Consider the following 26951-nt stretch of genomic DNA (forward strand, 5'->3'; position numbering starts at 1 on the left):
CCACTGATAACTTTCAATCAAGAAGGTCTTGAGATCATACAGAAAAAACTTCAACTGGATCCCATTAATTGAGTAGGCCAACTTAATAAAAGTTTTAAAAAAAAGTTATTTCCTGTGGCCACTAAGTGGTGCTATCACGACTAGTGAATATTGTTATACAGATCTGTTCAGGGCGGGACCCTCGTCAAACCTATGAAGTTTCAGGCAGATTGGACAATGTACACCAAAATTACAACAATTTCCTGTTGTATGGCGAGACATTAAAATTGTACGCCACATAACAGTAAAACAGTAGAAGTTTTGAGTGGACCTGTGATAACTTTTCATCACTAAGGGGTTGAGAATGGACAAACCAAATCTGAAGTCATTCAAATGAATGATGTAGGACAAGATACCAAAAGTACGAGGCCCGAAATCGCCAAAAATCAGCACATAATTCATAATGGCCGACTTCCTGTTGGGTTTAGGGGGTGGGTCCAACAGGCTTTTTTGTGCGTCTAGGCATGATACATACGTGTGCCAAATTTTGTAATTGTAGATGAAACCAGCCATTGGGGCTACATGTTAGGGGGCGCGGTGGAGCCATTTTGCCATGCCCATTTCTGAAACCACCAAAATATGAAAATTTTTGCTGGGCTGGATGAGCTGAATGTGGTTAACCTGTAAGGAGGTGCACATCAAAATATAAAACATATAACTCCCTGTCTCCAGTAGGTGGCGCTATAATGGTAACTCAATTGAGCCATTCATGACAAAACATCAAAGTTGGAAACTGAGCCACGCCCACATGGTGTAACGAAACTCAATTTTTTAAATCAGTTTTTATGTCACCCGTCTTCAGTCCTCACGGAAAGTCAATTGGGTGAAATTTGTAGGAGATATACATCAAAGAAGAACACATGATTTTCATGTAATTTCCTGTGGCCAGTAGGAGGTGCTATAAGAAATGGTAAGAGTTATCATGTAGTTCTGTTCAGGATGGGACTTTCATCCAACATGTGAAGTTTGGGGAAGATTGGACCATGTCCCTCAGAGTTATAAACTACTTCATATTTGAAACTGTATCATGTGGGGAATTCCCCTGCTGTTTGTAAAACATAAAAAGAGGCTAATTTGAACACGATGTTGACCCATCAGATAGAGGCTGAACATGAGCCCTGAAGAGGATGCCATGGGATAATAAATCATGGTGCACAGAATCCTGTGTGGGAACAGCTGAGCTATTCATTATGCAAATATGCTAAACGGAATGAAATTTCACCACTGTCTACCTACTGTGACGATGCACATCCAAGGGGATCTGACATGAGAAGTGCTTCCATGGGCTGAGGAAATGTGATTTATGAGATGGTCATGTTTAGCATACTAATTCACCTTAATTCCCCTTAAATGTCTCTCCAAGGGTTATCCAAATTAAATTGAAAGTTGTTCTTGTCTCATTTTTAATACACATAAATGCATTATCCTATTTTAAAGGTAAAATTCTTACAATTTTCCCCAACAGTCAGAATCACTGGAAGTGCTGTCATTGAGTTATATCAGTTTAAACACACTGAAACTGAATATTTCCTTTAAAAAAACATGCTGCGAATGACTAGAACTGGGAGGTATTATCTCGAAAAAATAATGGGGCCATAGTATGAAGCTGTTGCTGCAGCTCCTATTTTGTTGTTTTATTGAAATTTTTCTTTGTGGTGCTAATTGTCTGAATTACTGCCATGGTTTCCACCCACTTTTTTGACTTTTTTATGGTCCTGTTTTTTTCATCACTTTTTGTGACTGGGGGTCGTGCTGAACGGGGAGGACCAGGACTCAGGATGCCAATGCACTGCAGGACTGCTTTGAATGTATGGACTGTGAACCACATGGGGAAGATATCAACAGCACCACAGACTGCGTCACAGACTACATCAACTTCAGCAAGGATACCACTATTCCAACTGACACAAGCTGGAGAGCAAACTCAAGCAAAAACACACCGAGGAGTTGTGGAGGGGCATGAAGATGATAACTGGCTTTTATATCAAAGACCAATAGCAGGGGGGCAGCCTAGACAGGGCCGATGAGTTGAATGTTTTTTTTAACAGGTTCAGCACAGGACCCCCTGCTGGCCAATCAACCCCGGCCTTTGCCCCTCCCACCCCTGCTGAGCACCCTGGATCACTACCCACACTTCAACTCCAACCTCCTCAGGGACCACACCACCCCACATGATGGTCAGGTAAGGAGACAGCTGGATAGACTTCACCAGAGCAAGGCTGCAGGCTCTGATGGCATCAGTCCCACGGTCCTGAAGTCCTGCGCACCCCTGCTGTCTGGAATCCTGCAACATACTGTATCTACAACCTGAGTCTGTTGCAGGAAAGGGTACTAGTGCTATGAAAAATATCATGTATAGTACCGGTATCGAAGAAAGCCACCTCATCTGGCCTCAGTGACTTCGGCCCTGTCGCTTTCGCGTCACGTCATGAAGGTACTGGCCACCTCACAATGCCACCACTCACCTTGATGTGAGTGGTGGCATTGTGAGGATTATGTTTTTATATTTCTCTAGTGCCCTCAATACCATTCAACCGGACCTGTTGAGTGGGAAGCTGCTCAGGATGGGTGTCAGTTCATCTGCTGTCTCCTGCATCTCTGACTACCTGTCAGACAGACCCGCTTTGTGCGTCTGGGGAGCTTTCTGTCTGATGTGGTGAGTAGCACAGTTGCACCTCAGGGGACTGTTCTGTTGCCATTCCTGTTCAGTTTGTACACCTCTGATTTTCAGTAGAATTCTGAATCATGCCGCCTGCAAAAGTTCTCTAATGACAGGAATCATCTGCTCCTGAATGTTACAAAGACCAAGGAAATGGCGGTCGACTTCAGGGGGACCAGAACCACGATGACGCCCATCAAGATCCTGAATGAGGAGGTTGATCTCGTAGAGAACTACATGTACTTAGGTGTCCACTTGAACCACAGACTGGACTGGAGTATCCATACTGATGCTGAGTACAAGAAAGGGATGAGCCGACTCTATTTCCTAAGGAAGCTCAAATCTTTCAATGTATTCAGCAAGATGCTGGAGATCTTCTACCAGTCTGTTGTGGTGAGTGCCATCTTTTGTGCTGTAGTCTGCTGGGGGAGCAGCATCAGTGCCAGGGACGCCGGCAGGTTGAAAAAAACTGATCCGCAAGGCTGGATCTCTCATTGGCCACAACATGGACACCTTCCAGACAGTGACAAACAGGCGGTCTATCATGGACAATCCATCCCATCCCCTTCATGACACTATTCAGAGACAGTGGAGCTTGTTTTCAGACTCCTTCAGCTCCGCTGTCACAAAGAATGGTTGAAACAATCATTTATTGCTCTTTTTAATCTTTTTGGCTTGTTGTATGTTTGTTTGTTTGTTTGTTTGTTCTCTGTACATGCTGTACATATCTTTATTATTATTATTATTATTTTATTTGATTTCATTCTATTCTATTTTATTCTATGTTAAGGGCCTTCCTTGTTATATATATATATTTGCATTTTTTGCCCTTTTTAAAAAATATTTCATTCAGCTGCTGCTCTCTTATTTGCTGCAGCAATAAAACAATTTCCCACACAGGACTAAGTATTTAAGTATAAGGATAAGTATTTCTATTCTATTCTCACATAGTCCAAATTCCAGAAAATAAACATTGGAAAAAGTTTTTTTCCAGGCGCTTTCTAAAAAGCGAGGGTAAAAAATGGGTTACAAAAATGTCTATTTAGCTTAAGCTTTACTTGTACAAGAGAATCTCATAAAAAATAATACATCTGCTGTCAAAGAGCATCAAAACAGGGAATTAAATGTGAACTTTTGAACATTATAGCCCTATCATCTAAAGCTCATTTAGTCACTGATTTAATATTGGATAACCATATTGATTTATTTTGCCTCACAAAGACCTGGCTGTGTCCTGATGAGTATAAAGGCTGAATGAATCCACTCCTCCTGGGCATATAAATAGTCACGTTGGTCGAGACACTGGCTGATTCAAACTTAGCAATTCATCCTAAAACTAAGCTACATTATAGTTCATTTGAAAGCATTTTTCTTAGTCTTTCTTACCCATTCTGGAAAACTCTACAGCTCATTCTAGTTGTTATAGTTTACCGCACCCCCGGCCCATACTCTGAATTTTTATCCAACTTCTCAGAGTTTATATCAAGTTTAGTGCTTAACTCAAAGTAATTCAAAGTAATTATCGTAGGTGATTTTAACTTCCATGTGGATATTAATAATGGTAGTCTTAGTGCTGCATTCTCCACACTTTTGGATTTAATTGGCTTCAGTCAGTGTGTACATAAATCCACCCACCGCTACAACCAGACCCTAGATCTTGTCCTTGCATGCGGCATCGAAATTGAAGATTTAATAGTCTTCCCTGAGAATACCGCTCTGTCAGACCATTATTTAATAACTTTTTTTTAAATAACTAGATTTTTTTTTATTACCCGATTACACGCCTCTCAGCAAGAGTTACTATGCTAGATGTCTGTCGGATGGTGCGGAAGCTAAGTTTAGGGAACTGATTCTTTCTGCACTGACCATTACCATGTCTCACAGTGACTGAAAACGCTTTTACTAATTGAAGTCATTCTCAAATTGATTGTCTCGTTGATAGTGCTACTGGCTCACTGTGATCAGCTCTTGACCTTTCAAAAAGAAAATAATGAAACAAATAAACTTAGCTCCATGGTTTAACCCCCAGATCTGCAAATTTAACAAACGTCACGAAAATTTGAAAGAAATTGGCGTTCAACCAACCTTGAAGAGTCCCGTTTAGTCTGGCAGGACTATCTTAAAACGTATAGAAAGCCCCCGGCCATGCCAGAGCAAACTATTACTCTACTTATTGAGGAAAATAAAAACAATCCCAGGTTTCTTTCAACACTGTAGCCAGGCTGACTCACAGCTGTATAGAACCTTGTATTCCTTTGGCCCTCAGCAGTGATTACTTTATGAGTTTCTTTAATGATAAAATCATAACTATTAGAGACAAAATCCATCACCTCTTGCCCTTAACCGATCTGACCTCAGACACAGGTAGCTTGGATATTGCAGCATGGCCTGGAATTTATTTGGACCTTTTTCCCTCATTGACCTTTACCGACTCTCTACATTGATTTCTGTATCCAAGCCATCAACATACCTGTTAGACCCCATCCCAACCAGGCTACTTAAGGAAGTTTTACCCTTAATTTACTACTCTTTGTTAGATATAATCAATGAGTCTCTAATAACAGGCTATGTATCACAGTCCTTTAAAGTAGCTGTCATTAAACCCCTTCCAAAGACGCCCACTCTCGATCCAGAGGTTTTAGCAAACTATAGACTGATATCTAATATCCCTAATATCTATTTCTAAAATCCTTGAGAAAGTAGTTGCTAATCAATTTTGTGACTTTATCCATGATAATAGTTTATTCAACGACTTTCAGTCAGTTTTCAGAGTTCATCATAGCACAGAGACGACACTAGTAAAAATTACTAATGACTTATTGATTGCCTCCAATAAAGGTCTGGTCTCTGTTTTAATCCTATTAGCTCTCAGTGACCCATTTGACACCATTGACCATCAAATCTTACTGCACAGACTGGAACACTTAATTGGTCTTAAAGGAACGGCCCTAAGCTGGTTTAAATCATACTTACAAGATCGTTCCCAGTTTGTGCACATCAGTGATCAATTCTCCATGCATACTAAGGTCTGCTTCGGAGTGCCACAAGGTTCTGTGCTTGGACCAGTCCTTGTTACTTTATATATGCTTCCTCTAGGCAACATAATTAGAAATCACTCTGTAAATTTGGGGCGGCTGTGGCTCAGAGGTAGAGCGGGTCGTCCTCTAATCAGAAGGTCAGCGGTTCGATCCCCAGCTCCTCTAGACACTAGACACACGCTTTGACACTGTTATAAGACTAGAAAAGCAAGTATACAAGTATAGTCCATTTACCATTATGTTATGCTGATGATATATACATCTACAATACAGAGTAATACAGATACACATATCTGTATTACTTTGGCCTCTAGCACAACTGTAAGGAACCTTAGAGTTTTATTCAATCAAGATCTATCTCTTGCCTCTCATACAAAACAAACTTCTAGGACTGCTTTCTTTCACTTGTGTAACATTGCAAAAATTGGACATATCCTGTCCCAAACTAAAAGCTAAAAAATAAGTATACGCATTTGTTACTTCTAGGCTGGATTACTGTAACTCCCTATTATCCAGTTGCCCCAACAAATCTCTTAGGTCTCTCCAACTAGTGCAAATCGCTGCTGCACGCATTCAAGGGATCATATTTCTCTTGTTTTAGCTTCTTTGCACTGGCTCCCTGTAAAATCCAGAATTTGAATTTAAAATTCTCCTCCTTACTTACAAAACTCTAAATGGTCAGGCTCCATCCTATCTTTCACAGCTCATAGTTCCCTACCAACCTCAAGATCACTGCGCTATAAAAATGCAGGGTTACTTGTGGTTCCCAAAGTCTCCAAATATAGGATGGGAGCCAGAGCCTTTAGTTACAATGCTCCTCTTTTAAGCAACCATCTCCCAGTTTCGGTCAGGGAGGCAAACACTGTTTCCACTTTTAAGGGTAGACTTAAGACCTTCCTCTTTGATAAAGCTTATAATTAGGATTGGCTCACGTTGCCTGGACGTTTCTGTCTCTTGCTCCCTCCATTTTCAAACACTCATGTCTGTTTACTGCATTACGCTAACTCTGTTGCCTCTAGGGAGCATTACTGCTCCCTTGTTTCCTAGTTTTCCTGGATCCTGGCTGCAATATTGGCAGCGCCTGATTCTGTTGATAGCTGTGCTGGTACTGTGATCCTGCCTTTGGTCATGCTCATGCAGTGGCTGCACTGATACTATACCTCCGGCTTGCCCTGATCGTGGTCTTGGTTTTGCCATTACTGTGGTCCTGTCTAAAGCTACGCCTGTGTTGTGCTATGCCGTGATCCTGCTTGACGCGACCTTCAACTGCCTCACACCTCCACTATCAATATACGCATGGGACTTTTATCAACACCCACAATATTTGCACATAACATCCCATGCTATCATCAAGTGCATTTAGTAATTTTACATCTATCATTATTGTAATATGACGTGTTTGTTACCATTATTGCTGTGCATCTCTCCCTCTCTCTCGTCTCTCTTCCCCTCTCTCTTTCTCTTTCCTTTTTGTCATTATTGTAATTCACTTGTAATTTACAACATCTATCTATCCTACTGGAAGACGGATCCCTCATCATCCTCGCTGTTCCTGAGGTTTTGAGGTTTCTTCAGCCTCCCTCACAACTTTTTATGAGTTTTTCCTTTGGCGATGTGAGGGTCTAAGGGCAAAGGGATATCATATGCTGTAAAGCCCTCTGAGGCAAAGTGTTTTGTGATAATGGGCTTTATTAATAAAATTGACTTAGATAGATAGATAAAACTTTATTGATCCCACATTGGGGAAATTTGTGCGTTACTGCAGCTCAGATACAGATGCCAGAAGGAAAACAGCAATTTAAAAAAGATATAAATAAGAAGAGTAGCATTATGTACAGCAATTTAAAAATAAAGATATCAAAGAAAAAAGACACAATATATACATCGTTAGCTTGACTTAGTGTATAGAAAGCACTTGAATAAGATAAATTTTCTTTCCTCTCAAAACAACATAGGAGACATTTGTTTATCATTTCTGTCCATGTGTAACAGTCTTTGGGGCCTGAAATGCCTTTCAAAGGTTTACTCAAGATCAGGAGTGTGGTGCGACGTGGTGGTGGTGGATGCATAATGCAATGATACATGATGTCCCAGGGGTGCTCGACTGGATTCAGGTCTTGTGAACAGGCGGGCCAGTCAATAGCATCTGCCTTCATCATCCAGGAACTGCTGACATACTCCAGCCACATGAGGCCAGGCATTGTCATGTACCAAAAGGAATCCAGGGCCCACTACACCACCATATGGTCTGACAGTGGGTCTGAGGATCTCATCCCGGTACCTAACAGCAGTCAGGGTACCTCTGGCTAGCACATGGAGGTCTGTGGGGCCCTCCAAGGATATGCCATCCCAGACCATCACCGACCCACCCTCAAACCGGTCATGCTGGAGAATGTCGTAGACAGCAGAATGTTCTCCGTGGCGTCTCCGGACTCTCTTATGTCTGTCACATGTGCTCAGTGTGAACTTGCCCTCATCTGTGAGGAGAACAGGGCACCAATGGCAAATCTGCCAAATCTGGTGTTCTCTGGCAAACTTGTGGATGTCAGGCCCTCATGCCACCCTCATGTATTCTGTTTCTGACAGTTTGGGCAGAAACATGCACACAAGTGGCCTGCTGTAGGTCATTTTGTAGGGCTCTGGCAGTGCTCCTCCTGTTCCTTTTTGCACAAAGGAGCAGATAGCGGTCCTGCTGCTGGGTTGTTGTCCTCCCATGGTCCCCTCCGTCTCTCCTGGTGTACTGGCCTGTCTCCTGATATCTCCTCCATGTTCTTGATACTGTGCTGGTAGACACAGCAAACCTTCTGGCCTTGGCGCATATGGCTGTGTCATCCTGGAGGAGCTGCACTACCTGAGCAACTTCTGTGGGCCGTGAGGGCACTGGAAAAATGCAAAACTAGCCAAGAATCAGCCAGAAAGGATGAGGAGAGGGGGACAGTCTGTGGCCACCACCTGCAAAAACGTTCCTTAATAGGAGTTGTAATTGCGTCTGCTTTCCACCCGTTGTCGGTCCCACTTGCACAACAGCAGGTGAACAGGTGATTGATTCACAATCATTATTGCTTCCTAGTTGGACAGGTTGATACCCCAGAAGTGTGATTGACTTGGAGTTACACTGTGATGATTATGTGTTCCCTTTATTTTTTTGTATTTTATTGTCATTGAAGCTACATTTTCAGTAAGATATCTTCAAATTTATATAGGGCCATTGTAAACACTGCTGCAGCTGCTGCTCAAAAAGCATTTATATCTGACACAGACATAAATTCTATATCGTCTGTGAATTCATCCTTTTTGAAACTATATTTTTCAAAAAACAATTATTCAGTATAAAAAGTATTAATAAGAGTATTGATATGATATTGCCTATTTCAAACTTGAACACTGCCTTTGGTTTTAGTCTTGACTCAGATTCAACTAGATTTGGTCTTTGATTTATATGGACTGGATTAAGTCAGTCTTGATTTACAGCCCTGCCCACCACCCAGTCACAGTTTATGTTAATCTCTGTTAATAGACATGGTAATGTATGAGCATGGGCCCTGCTCCCAGAAAGCAGACCTGCAGCGACATACGTTCCATGAAATGAGTTATGGCACAAACAAAATGGCCCCTGAGGCCTCACAGTTGGATGGCAACACATTGCTGTCCGTGTAAGCGTAGCAAGGTGGCCATTTGCTGCTGGCAGCTGGCCACAGCCCCAGCTGTATGAAGACACATGAATCGTTACCCCACAAAAGATAACAAATGAGAGAGATTGCTTTACTGAGGAGAAGAAATCAGTCTCCACTTTAACATCCCCATCCAACTGTCTTAATGGAGGGCACAGAGTCTGGTTAAAAAGGATGAATATGTGTATATACACACTGTAAATTGTCTAACTTTCATTGAACTCAACTTAACTAGACCTTAAGTTGAAACAGGCAACATTGCTGCTGCTGCTGTTGCTGCTCTAAAACTCTTTTGGGTTAGGGTAAACCATAGGTTTACGGAGGTGTTATCTCCATTTCCGTGGAAATACATGGACTCTGACTAATTACTGGAAATCATTCACTCATGTCAGTAGAATCCTATATGAAATGAAACACAGTTTACTACTTCAGCAAGTAGGTCAAACTTAGTAACGATCAGCAAACAGACACATTCTCTAGTCCCTCTTCAGTCCGCTGGCCAAATTGTGCTTACACTTTCAACTAAATAAATACACACAGATATAAATAGAAATGGTCAGCTTGCTCAGTCTTGTTATGACTAAGATATCTGCTGACAAAAAATAATCTTCCATATACAGATTTAGCTTACATCTGCAAACTGTACCTGTATTTAAGCTAGTAGGTCTGTGTCAAGGCACAGCTGATGGAGGATACCAGAAGATGGCAACATTTCCAAAAACTCAAGAGCAAGGTGAAGTCAAAATTATTGAACAAAGATAGAAGTATCTTCATATCTTCATTTCCTACATGTGTAACATGTGTAACAGTCCAAGACCTACAAAAAAGACTCTTAGACCTATACCCTAAACCCAACAGGAAGTTGGCCATTTTGAATTGAATGTGCAATTTTGGCGTTTTTTTTTTTTTCAGGGCTTGCAATTTTTCGATCTTCTCATACAGATTTCATCCGATTGACTTCAAAATGTAAAAATCCTGTCAGAAGGCCTGGGACATCAAAAGTTATTGCATTTGTTAGTTTTTGTCACACCATGTGGCTGTTACTGGGCCAAACATTTCCATGTATCACCATTAACCAGGAAGTAGTTTATAACTGAGGGACATGGTCAAATCTGCACCAAACTTTACATGTTTGATGACTGTCTTGCCCTGAACACATCTTCATGACAACTGTTACCATTATTTATAGCGCCCCCTACTGGCAACATGAAATGTCATGGAAATTGCATGCTTCCTTCTTTGATGGACTGCTCCTACAGATTTTATCCAATTGACATCAAAACTGGTGACAAAACCTTTAGGACCTTAATGATGCCTCCCTCTGAAGTATAGGTTTCCATGAACTCTGTTGCCATGGAGACCCAGTTGTGGCTGCCAAAATGGAAGTTGTTGTAACTTTACTTTACATCGACCAATTGGCCCAAGATTTCACAATTGTGGTCAGGCTGCAGCCCCTAACACATCAACATGTCCTTTAATATGATATTCACTGAGCCACCTACTGTCAAAAGGAAGGACGCCTCGCACCACAGCTATTCTTTAATTTTCATGAAGTTTACATGTTTTGTTCGACAAATGATGTAGACCAAGATGCCACAGATTTTGTGTGTCCAAAGGAAGTAATTCACCATGTGAAATATCTCCCTCAAGGGTCCAAAGTCTCTATATACTTTTTCCAAGTTTCACTGAAATGGATGATTGCATCATCCAGTCATTATTGTTATTGTTATAGGGGCTACCAGCGTTTATTCTAATGCAGGAAGTGCTGCCAATAACACAGAGCGATAGATACAGTAGGATTAGACCAATCACAGTGCAGTTTGCTTCAGATGACGTGTGGCTGTGAAGGTGGAAACAACGCGTCGGTCAGTCTTCCGATTGGACGACAAGACCTAAACAAACTTCTGACCTCTCCAAAGGAACTACGGGAAACCATTATGGTGTTTAGCATCGATGTTAATGTATTTTTATCATCGAAATATGATTAAAATATGGACGTAAGACACCCAATATTGGATCTATCATCACGGATTTATCGAACAACATCCCGTAAAAACACCCGATTTCCAGGGCTGAATAGAGAGGCTTCTAAAAGAGCTACGATGCATCAGAGACAGTAGCTTTCACTGCCCAAAAAAGTAAGACAATCCGACCTACGGTCGCAGTGTTAGACACTTTACATAAAGTGGAACACAGTTTAGTCGCCGGCAACTACGCCGGGCTCAGAGGGTTTAATCGCGGCGTGCGTCGCATGCCTCCGGGTACCCAACTCACCTCTCTCCACCAGAGGGAGGTGGGGGGTTCAATGTCTCCTTTAGCGTTCTTGCCCTCCGGGACCGTAACGGTGCGGAGAGCCCGGGGGTCAGAGTCAAACTTGTAAAAAATTCTGTGTCTGAGAACTCTGGCCTTTCCAAACAAATTAAAAATCTGACAACTCTTAGCGGTGGATCACTCGGCTCGTGCGTCAATGAAGAATGCGGCTAACTGCGAGAACTCATGTGAATTGCAGGACACACTGATCATTGACACTTCGAATGCACCTTGCGGCCCCGGGTTCCTCCTGGGGCGACACCTTTTGAAGTTTGCTTTGCCATCAATGAGAAACACACTGCGTTTCTATGGCTGGGGCAGTCGCAGGCTTCTCCCAGAGCCTTCGTCCCCCTAAGTGCAGACGGGGGGGTCACCTTGTCGGGCCTGCAGTGCGTGGGCGCAGCTGCCAGTGGACCCAGCGTCTCCATGCTGCCCGCATCTGTCGTGCCGTGGTATCGCTGGTGGGTAGAGCTCCAGCTGGGTTAGAGGGGTGCCGGCGGGGCTGCAGGGGCAGCCCACGAAGGGTGCAGCCTATCTGAAGCACGTGAGCCTCCTGCGGGGGAGCCACGAACAAAGCTCCTCTCTGGAGCTTAACCTCTTTCGACTACGACCTCAGATCAGACGAAACAACCCGCAAGTTATGTGAACTAATTATTTTTAGTAAAGACTACTAATGTTAACTTTGATATGTCTACTGCATCCACTTAAGGTTCTACGTCTAAACCTGTTTCGTTTTACCTTGTGTAAAAACTAAAACGGTTTAAGGCAATGGGTTTCCATGCGATTCTTTGGTAAATTCAACTAATTCAGCTAAGAGTGTGGCTCTGCCATGGGATCACCAGTGGCACCAAATGATGCCAATTTGTTTATGGGGAAATTTGAGTTGAATTTCATTTAAAATCATGATCCCTATTCTAAGATTATAAAAGCTTACTGGAGATATATTGATGATTTATTTTTTTATTTGAAGTGGTACAGCTGATTTAAAAGAGTTTAATGTCTTCATTAAATTCTAGGAAGGATAAAATTAAGTTCACATTATGCTTTGATTCTGAAACTATTTCTTATTTAGAGGTTTTGGTGAAAAAAGTCTCAACAGACTGGTGTATCACAAAGACATTGATAGAAACAATTTTTTTTACAGTATAGCAGTTATCAGTCACCAGCACTAAAAAGAAGTTTAGAGTACAGCCAGTTAGTCAGAATCAAACGCATTTGTAACGCTGACGTATCGAGGAACAAGCTAAAACAAATTGAATAAGGAGGTGGCCCAATTGGTTGACTGGGTGTGCTTAGTCCCCTTCCCAGCCCTGCCCATTTTTTAGACTTTTTTCACATTTCATGCAGGAGGTACTCAAGGCAAAACTGGGGGGTTTAGTTTCTCTTTAAGCCCCTATAGTAGCACACAGGGATACATTTAGACAGATATACCTCATTCCCAGCGCAATTAGCAGGTACACGCAGGTTTTTTAAACACGGGTAAACCCACTAAGTGGCTCTATTCCCACTGCCACTGAACGTACGTACCGCTGGAGAGCGAGTCGATCTGTAAGCTGGCGTGTGCGTGTGCATGCGTGCCTGCATGCGTATTGTTTATGTTTTGTTGATGTGTCCATGCAACATCACAGACAGGCAGGAGAACAGGTAAACAGTAGACAGCGGCAGAAGCAGAGGTCTTTGAAAACTTTTCAGTGGTTTCCTCTCTTTATTTTTCTCTTACTTATTAAGTGCCCCTTTCAAACTCAGCGCAGATGTATTTGGATCAGTGTTTAAGTGCTGCGTCAGAGGACGCAGACCATAATTACTGATGGTGCGTCATTGCATCTCGCCGGTTAAGGAGCTAAAATTAGCGCGTTCATCTGGGTATCACGTTCCTGTCAATGCTGATCGGAGCCAAGTGGTAAAACCCATGTCTACTGCAGAATTATTTGACCTGGATGTGAATGCCGATTGTCCGCATTCCCATTGCATTAAAAAGCCAGATGTTAGCGGGTGATTGTTGTGCAGTGGGAATGAGGTTATAATCACAATTATTTAGGGGGAAAGATTATCTAGAAACTGTTTTGTGTTCACCTGAATAATAAAAAATCCTTACCTTTACCATTATGTTGGAAACCCATTCAGTTTGGACTTACCTCCTTGCCGAGGTCTTCTCTGATGACCTGCTGAATCTCCTCTATGCTGCTCTGAGGGGCTTGGCTGTGGAGTACCTTCAGCGTGGATGTGTATTCCTCAGGCAGCAGGTAGTCAAGAGCACCAAGGTGCTGGCCCACCTTGATGAAAGTACCCCGGTTGGCACAGCACAAGTCTCGAAGACGCTCTGCTGACCGCAGATGCACCTATGGAAGAGAAAAAAAAGTCAGAAACAAGATACACAGTGCCAAGGACTGCTGGGGAATGGTGTGAGAGTCATATTTTCTTTTTTTTTTTTTTTTGAAGCATAAGTGCACAAAGCAGATGTCATGGCATTCTCACATAAAATATTTGATATGCAATTTTGATGTTTTGATCTGAGGATGGAGTGTCTATGCAAGGGTTTATCCTCTTGGACCATAAATGCTCTCAGGAATTTTCATTTAATCTGCCTAAGATAGCCCTCAAAGAAAAATAACGGCAATGGTAAATGGACTGCATTTAGATCACTCTTTTATAGTCTCAGCAACAACTCAAAGTGATTTACAATGCAAGCACCCATTCATATTCATACAAAGTGGAATCTGCTCATCAGATCAACATCCAGACAATGACATGTAGACTGCAGTGACCAGGGATCAAACCATTGACATTACAATTGGCAGATCACCTCCTAAGCCACAGCCCTCATAGTTATTTGTACAACCAGCTTACAGCAACTTATTATCACACATGCCTTGAAAGCAGAAGATTGTCTGCTGTTCTGAAAAAGGTAAGTCCATCTGAAAATGCTCATGTCTGTTTACTGCTTTACGCTTGCTGAATTTTGCTAACTCTGTTGCCTCTCCAGAGCATTCCTGCTCCCTTGTCTCCTAGTTTTCCCGGATCCTGGAAGCAACCTTTGCTGCGCTTGATTGTGGTGAAAGCTGTGCTGGTGCTGTGATCCTGCCTTTGGTTGGGCTTGTGCTGTGGCTGCACTGATACTGTACCCCCTGGCTAGCCCTGACTGTGGCCTTGGTTTTGCCAGGTCTGAAGCTACGCCTGTGTTGTGGGTCCTGGTTGCGCCGATGCCGTAATCATGCTTGACGCAACCCTCTACTGCCTTCATTATGAGCCATGCCTCCACTATCAATATAGGCATGGGACTCTCAACACCCACAATATTATCATAGAGTGCATATAGTAATTTCACACCTTTCGTTAATGTAATATGACATGCATCTGTTTCCATTATTGCTGTTGCCCCCCCCCCCCTTTCTCTTTCCTTTTTGTCATGATTGTATTTCAACTGTTATTTATGACATCTATTGCTCGTCTGTCTGTCCTGGAAGAGGGATCCCTCATCATCATCTGCCGCTCTTCCTGAGGTTTCTTCCTCTTTTTTTTCCTCCATTACAGGGGTTCTTTTTCAGGAGTTTTTCCTTAGGTGATGTGAGGGTCTAGGGGTAAAGGGATGTCGTACGCTGTAAAGCCCTCTGAGGCAAACCATGTTTTGTGAAAATGGGCTTTATAAATAAAATTGACTTGACTTGACTTATTTTTCCTTACTCTAATATAGCAAAGATTTGAAATATATAGTCAGAAATTATGCAAACAGTATATTGTAGTCCTTCCATTAGGCTTGGGGGGTTATCAAGGTGTACCAGAATATTTAGAAATTCCTATGGTATGTTTTTCAATCCTGACATAAATACAGGGGCTCCGCTTTCTATTAATTTCTGTTTAACTGCTGAAGTTGTGTTCATTTATCTTCCTTAGTGCTATAATACAAGTTCCAGCACTAAGGAGGGAAGCTAAATCAAAAGACAATAATCTCCTTAACAGTGGGTGGTCCAGTAGTCCAAGAGCATTAAAAAAACCGGCCACTGAGAGGTATTTAAGTCTGGCATGCAGTCTGTAAAGTCAGGACACACAAACACTTAACCAAGTTGGAAAAGAAAACTATTGTCTAAAAGATCTTTGTATGCAGGACCATAAATGTTCATGTTAGAAATTACAAAGTTGTTGCAAAGAAAAATACAGCTACAATACTGACACAATACAATGTATATGTATGAAATACATGTAAATGAGCATGGAAAACAGACACAAAATCAAGTAAGAGACTATACTGATGAGGGGCCCTTGACAATGTCTCTGTGTGTGAGTGTGAGTCTGTGTGTGTGTGTGTTTGCAAGTGTAGTGGCCCCATCCCATCTGTCCCATTAGAACCGTCTGGAAGTGATAATGCTTATAGACAACTCCTCTCCTGAGACGAGTGCAAATAAAAAGCCGTGAAATTAGCTCCCCTTAACCCTTGTAACCCTAACTACACACATCATGAATAGCCCCAAGCACACACAGACACGCTGCACGTTCCCTATGGATCATTTGACATGAGTGCCATCTGGGCAATGATGACAAAGCAAAGACAGAAACAAGTCACCAGAGATTACCAGATGAGCCTTTTTTACTTAAAAATGCAGTTTTAGAAAAACAATCAACACCATCACAGCCATGTCCTTGTGTGTGACAGTATGGAACTGTAAAGGTAAAAGTTTTTACTGGCAGAATCATTGATGTGGTTTATCACACAAAAAACTGTTTAAATTATTTATATACACTAAATCATTGGGGTCAACCTTGAAATTCTACCAAAACTTTCTTTAAACCTTCTTTTAAACAAAACAACAGTGTCAACAAGAATAAGAATAATTCAAATAAGATTAGAATTAGAATAAGGACAATTAAGTATGATTATTATTTTTTAGTTACAAGGTTAAAAAATTAAAAATGTTACTTTATAACTTCAGGGTTAGATGGGGAAAAGCAACTCCAGGTATTAGAAATTGCGAGAAAGTCATAATTTCAAATTTAATCTTGCAATGTTGGGAAAGATTGTATCACAAAATGTCAAAATCGTATGAACAGAGAAATAATTCTAACATTTAAAAACAATGGAACTTGGTCTCAGGAGTTTATATAATCAAAATTTACTTAATAAAATAGACTAATCTTTTATTCTAGTCTGACTGATTTTCATTCTGACAAAATAATCTATCTGATAATAGCTGGTTTGGGAGACTTCAGAGAATCAGAATCCGGTTTTATTGCAAAGTACATTGACATATACAACGAATTTGACTTGGTGGTCTGGTACAAAGCAATTAACATGGAGGAAGAATAAAAATAGTGAATTTAAATAGTATAAGACATTATATAAAAAATATAGAAGTAATTTAAATATATAAAATGAAAAAATAGAATTTAAATAACACAAAATGTATGTACGAAAGGTGCAATGGAAGGATTGTACAGATGTGCAGAAGTTGGAGTTACAGTGCACATATCTACAGTCTTAATAAATAAATTAACCTACAGTGTGCAGTGTAAACAGAGAAAGTCCAGTCCAGTGTATGTAAATGTAACACACAAAAATTGATTTAGCCTAACATTAATACAATGTTTTCAGACTCTGGGGCCGGATTAGAGCCTGTGTCATGTGGGTGTAGGGGGAGGGCCATAGTATTGTTCATGATGGTGAGAGTAGAGGGGAAGAAACTGTTCTTGAGGCGTGACGTTTTGGTCCTGATGGACCGTAGCCTCTTATCAGAGAGGAGGATCTTACTTAAGTAAGATTCGAGTTGCAAATTTGAGGACTTGAGATTTGCTTGACTATCATTAATATTAGCAACCTTGTCTTCTAAAAAATTTAAAATGATGTTTGTATGTTACTGAACTGCTTTCTTAATTACCTTGTTGTGGAAACCTAATCACTGCCTGGATTATGTTCAGAGACTACATTCATGTACCACAAAGGCTTCTCAAAGATGAGGACGGAGATAATGGCATGCATACAAAATGACTGTGACACCACATCCCCTGGATTCACATCTAGACTTCTGTTTTAGGTTTAGGCACCAAAAGCACTTAGGGTTAAGGTTCAAGTTAGGGAAAGTTAAATGTTAATTTAAAACAACTGAAAAATGTTGTAAGTGAACAATTTGCTGAAATGTTCTGTATCAACATTTTCGTGACTTGACGGGAATTTTTCTTTTTAAAGATTATTTTTGGGGGGATTTTATTGCCAAATGAGGGATGCTGATTAGAAAAAAAGAGCTGAAGTCTTGGTCAATCTTCATTTTGATAAATAATAAAATAAACTCAATGAACCACAGTTGATGTTACTTGAGTATGTGCTTAATACTAAACAGATCAGATCTGAGAAGCTTTTATAACTTTTTACATACTAACTATTTACTGAAACATATCTTTAGTGTTACTAATGAAAACACAAACTGTAGGCTTATGGTTCACTATAAACTTTTCAAATGGCATGATGCAACTGTTTTCTTGTTACTGTGGTGTTGCGAAAACTAAGCTAAGCTATAAAGTAAACTATACACAAACGCCACACGTGAAGATCATAAGACAGCAGCCTTATTCTGACTGCTGTCAGTTATGAGTTGCCTTTATTTATGACTGATGACCTTAAATTACGGTTGTATGAACAGTAGCAGACCAACTGAAATAATGTAGACCAGTACACCTTATTGTAACCACTTGGCATTACTCTTATGAGAATGGGCAAGATTAAAAGTTTGGAAACTTTGCTATATGCTTATATGAGGACGTTACACTTTTTTTTTTTACGCATGTCATCATTACACTATCAAACAGTTTCATTACTGCAGTTAGTAAATCATGAAATTGTTGCTGCAGGTATGAACAAGAAACGGCTCAAGCTGTCAAGCAACACTAGTTCAGCACTGATGTTCATTTTATTCAAAATGTGTTCTCATCTTCATATTTTGTAAGAAAAAAGTGAATGAAATTGGTCTTTGAAAAAAGGCAAGATAATTTTAAACATCTCTCATACTTTAACATCATCTTTTAATCTAAAAATATACTCAAGGTAAAGCCCAAAGTCTTAACTTGATCTCACTGCTGGTCAGCATTCCTATCATACTGTGTTTAACACTTGTTTGTGATTCAAAATAATAGTTACCAACAAATTGTAATTAAAACCAAAAAAATGTTGTTTTTATTCTCTTTTTAGAGTTATATACATAGTGTTTTTATGTGATTTTGTGAACATTTGTCATTTTATTTAGTTGCAAAGCGGTCCAAGAGATAACAAAATTCATAATGAGACCAAACAGTATCTTGATAAAACTATTGCACCTTATCTTAACCTTAAAGTGGATGATACAACATTCTTGTAAAACTGTGTAGATAGATAAATTTAAGCAAACTCTGAACTTAGAAAGTGACTGCTTTTCTGCAGGGTTTTCTTCTTGAAAGTACCATTGTGATGATGAATATTATTAATAATATTATTACAACAATACTACTACTACTACTACTACTACTAATAATAATAATAATAATAATAATAATAATAATAATTATTATTATTATTATTATTATTATTATTGTTATTATTATTGTTAGATTGTTATTATTATTGTTGATTGGCTGGCCATTTTCAGCCTGTTGAATGTTATGTTTTTTAATTGAAGAGAAATTGTACAGTTGTTCCTTTATGCTCTCAGTCTTCAGGTTTTTGCACTTGTCCATAAGGCAAGTGAAAGGCTTCTTTGAGTATTGGTTTGTGAAGCGGTGGTTTTCTCAATAAATCTGTTTTTAAAATTATTCTAACTATGTCTAATCATCTCAGTCTGCTCAACAAATCAGTGATTTAAACTGAAAACAATAGCCTCTGACTTCAAACAGGCAGATGAACTGTAGTCATGTCAGAGCTGTTTGTGGCACAATGTGTTTGGATGCTGATTTGTGAGCTGATCAGAATGAATATCTTCAATCATCAGACTCATCATCACTCCTCTCCTCTCTTCCAGTAATCAGCATGCTTTGTCCGATGGAGGCGGGCTCACAGCTTGAGGATGACATCACTATGGCAGTGCTGCTCACTGACAGTCTGAGGGGCCCACTAGGCTGATGCTGGCCTCCACCCACCCACATTTGCCATCCAATCAAATCCACTAGCGAATTAGACACACAAGTTAATTTGTGGTGCAGCACAAAGGCAGAGAAGCTCAGTGCAGAATTCCTCTGGGTATCTCTGCACTCATCCTCTTCACACAGTTGACAAATACTGTACATAAAATGCTAGAGGAGTGTGTGTATGTGTGTGTGTGTGTGTGTGTGTGTGTGTGTGTGTGTGTTTGCTTTTAAGGGTGGTGTGTAATCGAAGACAGAAGATGAAAGAATATGATAGAGATGAAAAGAAGGACTTGGAAAAGATAAAGCAAAATAGGAAGTGGGGAAAAGGAAATGGGGGTAAGGTGTAAGGGAAGCAAAACAGATGGGAAGGGGGGAAGGAAGGAACTATGACTGCATCAAGTATAGCCTTCATGCCAAAATAGCAATTTACTGTTAGATAGATATAGATAGATAGATTGATAGATAGATAGATAGATAGATAGATAGATAGATAGATAGATAGATAGATAGATAGATATACAGATATACTTTATTGATCTCAAAACTGAGAAATTGGGGTGTAGCAGCGCCATACAGTATGAACAAAGAGAATAAAGAGCAAACAATATTAGAAGAATATAAAAGGAATATGCTTAAAAAAAACTAAAAAACTAAGCTTGCAGAATTGCAGTTATGTGTTAACAGTGTGTTAACAAGTGGGTAAGAAAAACAGGCTTAATCACATGTGGTTTCAATGACTGGTAGGGCCGCAGCTAGCCATTATTTTTTTCTCCATTAATGTAACTATTTAATTTTTTTTCAAAATATAACTTTTTCTTTTAATTTAATGACTAATATATAGATTTCTTTTTTTTTTTAATTTTATTGCTCCATTAATATAACAATTAAAACTGCAGTTGGTAACATTCAAGAGAGAGAGACTGCTTGAAAATTTAAAAGGGAACAGCCTGCAGGTCCCTTCTCCTCGCTCTCTGCTGTTGCTCAGCCCTGCCTCCACACCGCCTCTATAGCATGGATCTATTATACAGCCATGAAGGGGGGGGGGGGGGGGGGTTGGTCATTTCTATGAGAGCTGCTCAGTGGCGCATGAAGCAGAGAAAGCTATTTTTCCAGGTTTAGAAAAGTGTAAAATACCCGGATCTACTGGCCCATAGAGCATGCGTAGCAGTGGTTAACAACAGTCGAACGGGGCTGGGTGCAGCCGAGTGTACCCGAGCACTGACTCCAACTCATTGGCTCGCTCATACAAATGACACAGAGTGCTTGAAGCACCTCATCTGGCTCTTCTAAACGCGGAGGAGCAGTGGCTCTACTCCGAGCTCCTCTCGGATGACCAAATATCTCACCCTATCTCTAAGGGAGAGCCCAGCCATCCTATGGAGGAAGCTCATTTCAGCTGCTTGTACCCACAATCTTGTTTTTTCGGTCACTACCTTAAGCTTGTGACCATAGGTGAGGGTAGGAACGAAGATCGACCGGTAAATTGAGAGCTTTGCCTTACGGCTCAGCTCCCTCTTCACCACGACGGATCAGTGCAGAATCCACATTACGGCAGACGCAAATTAAATTAACAGAATCATAAAGTGTTGTGCCCACAAAAATATAATAAAAGGTGGTGTCTTGTAACATTGCCCTGTGTATTATTAAACAGCTCAACTTTAAGTAAATACTACGTTCAATACTGTTTAACAACTGTCACTAGTGCTCCCTGCTGCTTACTGAAAACCGGTTGTTTGAATTGGTACAGACACGGTAAGACATCCATATTACAGGCTTTACAGGCTTTATAGCCAACAGTGTATGGATGTGTTGTAAGATGATGAAAAATGATGAATTATGATTAAAAATGATGAATTACATTACTACAGCTGGCGCGATGCCTGTGTCAGGGACTCCAAGAGTTGCATATGCGCTTGCATGCGGTGCTCGATGCGCGTTCATTTTATGTCTGGATAAATACCTCTATATTCGGAAAATGACGCATTTTACGTGTTTAGGACTTAATGTTTTTTATAATGGCTATTTAAAAATTTGTTCTGAAAAGTTAATGTGTCTCAAAAAAATTATCCAGTGGTTTAAGGAGGTCTCTTTCCCACTATTAAGCAAATGGGGAAAAGTCTCTCTGGGCCAGTGTGCATCATGTGACAATGTAATTCCACTTTCGGCCACTATGTAAATTTTGCATCAGAATGTGATGCACTTCCTGGGGGCTTGCTTTACAGCCCCTCCCCTGCAGAGGAGGTAATCATGCACGCACAGGCATGTAACTACGCCAACCAATGCCACCAAAGAGACGACATGGCGAACACACCAGTAAGAGCGAAACACAAACAATAAAGCTAGAAATAACGTGTTTTAATATAACTGTTGCTGACTATATTTTAGCTAGAGACGTGCTCTTCATTACATGAGCTGTGTATTTATAAATAAACAGTCTGTGTGATGCCAGTAAAGTTACAGTGTTTCTGAAGTTGTGTCCCAATTCAGAGTCTGCATCCTTCAGAGGCTGCATTCGAAGGCGGATTATGCTGCGCGAAGGCTATCCCATTTGGTCACAGTTCGAAGGCTCCTTCTTATGCAGCCCACAAATGGGGCCTTCTTTTCCACCTATTTGGAGGACACATCGCTACTATCCTTCGCAGCCTTCCATTTCCCAAGATTCCTTGCGCGCCTGCAATCTTCAAAAAATAATTGTCATCATGGCGGCACAGAGCGGCGATCGTAGCGTTGATTTAACTTAATGTGGGTTTTTACTCATTTGAAAATAAAACACCAGATATGTTAAACTTAGAGGGACATTAAAATCTCATAATTTCCTTCATAATACGTGACGTTAGTAATGCTAACACGTAGCCACCTAGCATACTAGCTATGGGAAGGTAGAGCCAGCTTGGCACTGTAGCTACGCCTGCTGAGCAAGGCTCTACTGCCCGGAGATAAATCAGCTTCCGACACGGACAGAGGCACTTTTCTTCCTCCTCCAGCAAAACTGAAATAAAAATTTCCCTCTCCCCCTCTCTGTTAACAGTAAACAGCTTACATGTTGTCTTGATTATGATTTGGAGTTGATACAACTCATACAGACTGTGGATGTATAACATGACAAAATAGTTGATTTCCTGATGAATGGCCAATGTGGCACATTGCTTTAATTGTTGCCTGAGTAAGGAATTGTGGGACAGAATTCTTTCCTGGGTCATTCCCAGGGTCATTTCACTCAACAGAGTCATTTCACTCAACTGGGAACCTTCCTGAGAAAAAGGACCATTCAAAAGCACAGCCCCAGTCAGTCATCCCTCTCCTACGCATACAAAAGAACAAGAAAGAAACCAAGAGAGGCCCACACTTCAACAATGAACTAAGAGTGCGCTCTTGTGGACAGAATAGAACAATATCACATTACATAAGAAATGGCACATGTATTATAATGTCAGCACAGTTCATTCTGAGCTTTGAATGTCTGTTCTACTTACTGTAAAACCTAATTTAAAGGGTGATATAGCATACTCAGAGCATATGATTTAGAGTGTGAGCTGGGATTGCACACAGCTCGCAATGTGGAGGTGGCTGAGCCAGTTACCAGCAACTAATAGCGCTAACAGCACTACTGGAACTGACCATGACAACAGTGCTGACAGAAATAACAGTAACATGAGGAAAACGTAGGGTTGGCGCTGTGCTTCCATGACATCACTGGGGGTCTAGACAGTGTTACCAGTTGTAATCATCACGTAAGCCGAGTGCAGAGTGGTAGAGACTAGTAAGTCAGTGGGATACACACACAGGGACTCACATGCACATTCATGCACTGCTGAAGGTCATCCATCACAAAAAACAGATACGTTTGTATTAGACCACACACATAGGCAGTGTGACTCAATTCTCTGCTCAGGATGCCATTACTCCACTATATCTTTGCAACCAGTAACTGGCTGCAATAGTAATGCTCTAATCTTAGTTTCACTGAGTGAAACACAATGCCTCATTATATAACTGATATCACAACGCCAGTGATATCAGTTATATAATGCAGTTAAATAAATAAATAACTTAAGATATTAATTTTATATGAGAGATGTCCAGTAAAACATTAGCCTAATAATGCGTATTCTCAGCCTACATGACTAAAATGATTTAAGGTCTGCTGCTGAGTTTATTTTATAACGGGAAGTTTTCTAATGTAGCAGAGTATATAGTCAGACAGGGGAAGACCAAGAAACAATTTTTTTTGTTGTTTTTGTTTTTGTTGTTTTCAAATATAAAGCTTATTTGGACAGACAGGGATATCATATGCTAATGTTAAGTGACAGATCTGTAATTGTGGGTGTCATTCTCTTTCACAAACTGATTTAATACTTCTCCACTCTCGAAACTTGAACAAAGCGTGTGAAAATGAAGTGTATGCACTAGAGCATGAAATAAGAGACAAATCACGTCCTGTTTTGATCCGATAAGGGGCCGTGCATTTTATGTCATTACAGGACAATCCGGTAATTAAACAGTATGGACTGCAGACATGGATTGTATATAGTCTGTGATGGTATCTTGTTCCTCTATGTAGGTAAACTGTACTGTTAGTTACAGAAACAATCTGCTTACGTTGCTTGTTCAACAATGTTGTTGAAGCTAAATGTTTAGCTTAGCCTGGTTGTTAGCATTGTTACAGACACGGACAGATGAACAGGAACTGGAGATCTGCAAGGACATTTTAGAACATGATAAATTAATGTTAGTTAAATATCTGTTAAAAAAAACAAAGTTGATTTGCTGAATTCAAGGTGAATTACTTTATTAAAGTACTGTCATTGGCATTAGCCACTGAGATGAGTATCCATAGAAAGTCAATGTGATGAACTAGCTTACTGTAAATAACGTTATTCCACTGGAAGTTGCACCCATAATCATTTCTACAGTAACGCCCTCAGGAATAAGGTGGACACAAGCAGTTATGTCTCGGACTGGTTTAATTTTTCATGGACATGATTTGCAAAAATATTTTTTTTTAATATTCAAACATGGTTCAAATTTATGTGTTTTTAAAAAGGATTGTTTTGACATATTTTTTGACCAATTTTGCTGCTCGACCACCCAGTAACATTCACCTCTATAATGATAAAGTGCTTTGAATGGCTGGTTAAGGATTTCATCTGCTATACACGAACCAGCACACTGGACCCACACAGGACATAACACCCTATCTCACCTGGTAAGGAAAGAGAGCTGTGTGAGATTGCTGTTCATTGACTACATTTCAGTGTTTGAAATCATAGTTCCCTCCAGGCTCGTCACAAAGCTCAGGGAGCTGCAATTAAACAACTCACTGTGCATGCAGATCCTTGACTTCCTAACAGGCAAAACCCAGGTGGTGAGAGTGGGCGGGGTTGTGACGATCCATCAATTTGCACTGATATAAGGCTAGAAAAGCGCTATACAAGTACAGTCCATTTACCATTTACCATATATTGATTAAATGAGCAAACATCACGTATCGTTGATGCAAAGTGTTAACATCGATAAATGTCATCCTCTTGGGAATAAATCATCAGTGGGGAAATGCTTTGTTTTCAGAGAAACTTCCAGTCAACAGAAAGAGCACATACCATATGTAAACAAAAGCCGCACTGAGGAAACAGCACTATTAGCTGTTCTGTTTCAACAATGTTAGACTGAAAAAACATGCATGCAGGCTGAAACTACTCCATGCTGTTCTGTCAGGAGATGTAGTAACTTAAAACAGTAAGAGAAAGCATAAATATGCTATGATGCTATGAATATGCCATGGCAAGGCATGTAGTGTAGTGTGCATGCTGAAGGTCACAGTGTGATGAAGCCAACAGAACCACATCATCTGCAAAAAGCAGAGATGCAATTCTGAGGTCCCAGTTCATCAGTTGACAGCTCCGCTCCTCTTTTCACCTGAGTGTCCAAGACATACGGCCGCAGATCAGAGGATATGATCACAAAGTCGATCATCAATCTTTAGCCTAGGGATCTTTGGTACCAGGGGCGGATCTAGAAAAATATTTATGGGGTGGCAAGAAGGGGGCAGGCATTTTTGAGGGGTGGCAACATATGACAGATGTGTATATACTGAATTTAATAGTTTGATGAGAAATAGTATGTACACACTTCATACGGACATGGGCTGACATTTACAAACTCATACAGACAAACTTAATCTCATATGAAGTTTAATGTGAAACAGTTTATATAGTACAGCACTTATTAGGAGATAGAAGTATGGTAACACTACTGTAGGTGGGGCATTATCGCAGGAAAGGCATTAAAGGAAGCAAACAGTTTTTGACTGTGTCAGAGTGGCAGTGTTGCAGGCAGCATTTGTACAAGAAGAAACTATTCAGAGAAAAACTTAACCATGAAGATCTACGGACTGAGCTGTCCTAAGGTGAGCATTAATACACTGTGTGGAAATAAATGTGTCCCAGCCCTCAAACAAGGTACTGGACACCACTTTCATTCTTTACTGAGAACACACATCCTCTCCATTTCTCCCTCTGTAGCTTGAACATTTTTTTTTTGTGTTTACTGATTATCTTGATGTTGTATTTACTTCACTGACAGTTTTCCAATGTATATACAAAAGAGGAGACATTAAAAAACAACAAAAACAACACTGCTTCCTGTTCAGCAGGATTTACACCATTTACACCAGTGTCACATTTTAAACTTTTTTTCCTCACACTAGGTTTCATTAAAGGTGATATCAGATTTTCACAGTTGCCAAAACAAAGAAATAAATACAGAAAAAAAAGAAAAAAGTTGAGTTCATCATTTTAACACCTTTGAAAAGGCTCACCAGTGAGCATAGCATGAAGTTGGCATGCCTATATCAGCTGAATGCGGCGATTTCCATGTTGCTCAGCAAAACCCTTCACAAATTTATCTAGATCTAATGCTTTCGTGCGTTTTGATTCAATGCTGAGTACAGCCAAACTCGATAGTCTCTTTTCTGTCATAGTAGACCGCAAATACGTCTTTATGAGCCGGAGAGATGAAAAACCTGCTCACAGGTAAAACAACCGCTATTTTACACAATCTGAACAACTCATAAAAAACATCCTGGTATGGGTCCAAAAACTGAGTGAACTCCATTAGAGTGGTAGGACTCTCCTTTTCCAGCTTTTTTCTGTCTAG

General features: G+C 40.4%; 1 protein-coding gene and 1 non-coding gene across 5 annotated transcripts in view; one reads left to right on the forward strand and one right to left on the reverse strand.

The window, feature by feature from the left end:
• Positions 1-26951, reverse strand: part of adck1 (aarF domain containing kinase 1) — a 164916-nt gene that overhangs the window by 82169 nt on the left and 55796 nt on the right. For all 4 annotated transcript variants that reach the window (XM_042501498.1, XM_042501497.1, XM_042501500.1 and 1 more), the window contains exon 4: positions 13853-14056. In XM_042501498.1, the coding sequence (XP_042357432.1) occupies positions 13853-14056 (204 nt within the window). The remainder of the gene's footprint in view (positions 1-13852; positions 14057-26951) is intronic.
• Positions 11840-11993, forward strand: LOC121954168. Its single transcript, XR_006106544.1, has one exon. It is a non-coding gene; the product is annotated as a 5.8S ribosomal RNA (ribosomal RNA).

Source organism: Plectropomus leopardus, chromosome 14 (genome assembly GCF_008729295.1).
Source record: "Plectropomus leopardus isolate mb chromosome 14, YSFRI_Pleo_2.0, whole genome shotgun sequence".
NCBI classification, from domain to species: Eukaryota; Metazoa; Chordata; class Actinopteri; order Perciformes; family Serranidae; genus Plectropomus; species Plectropomus leopardus.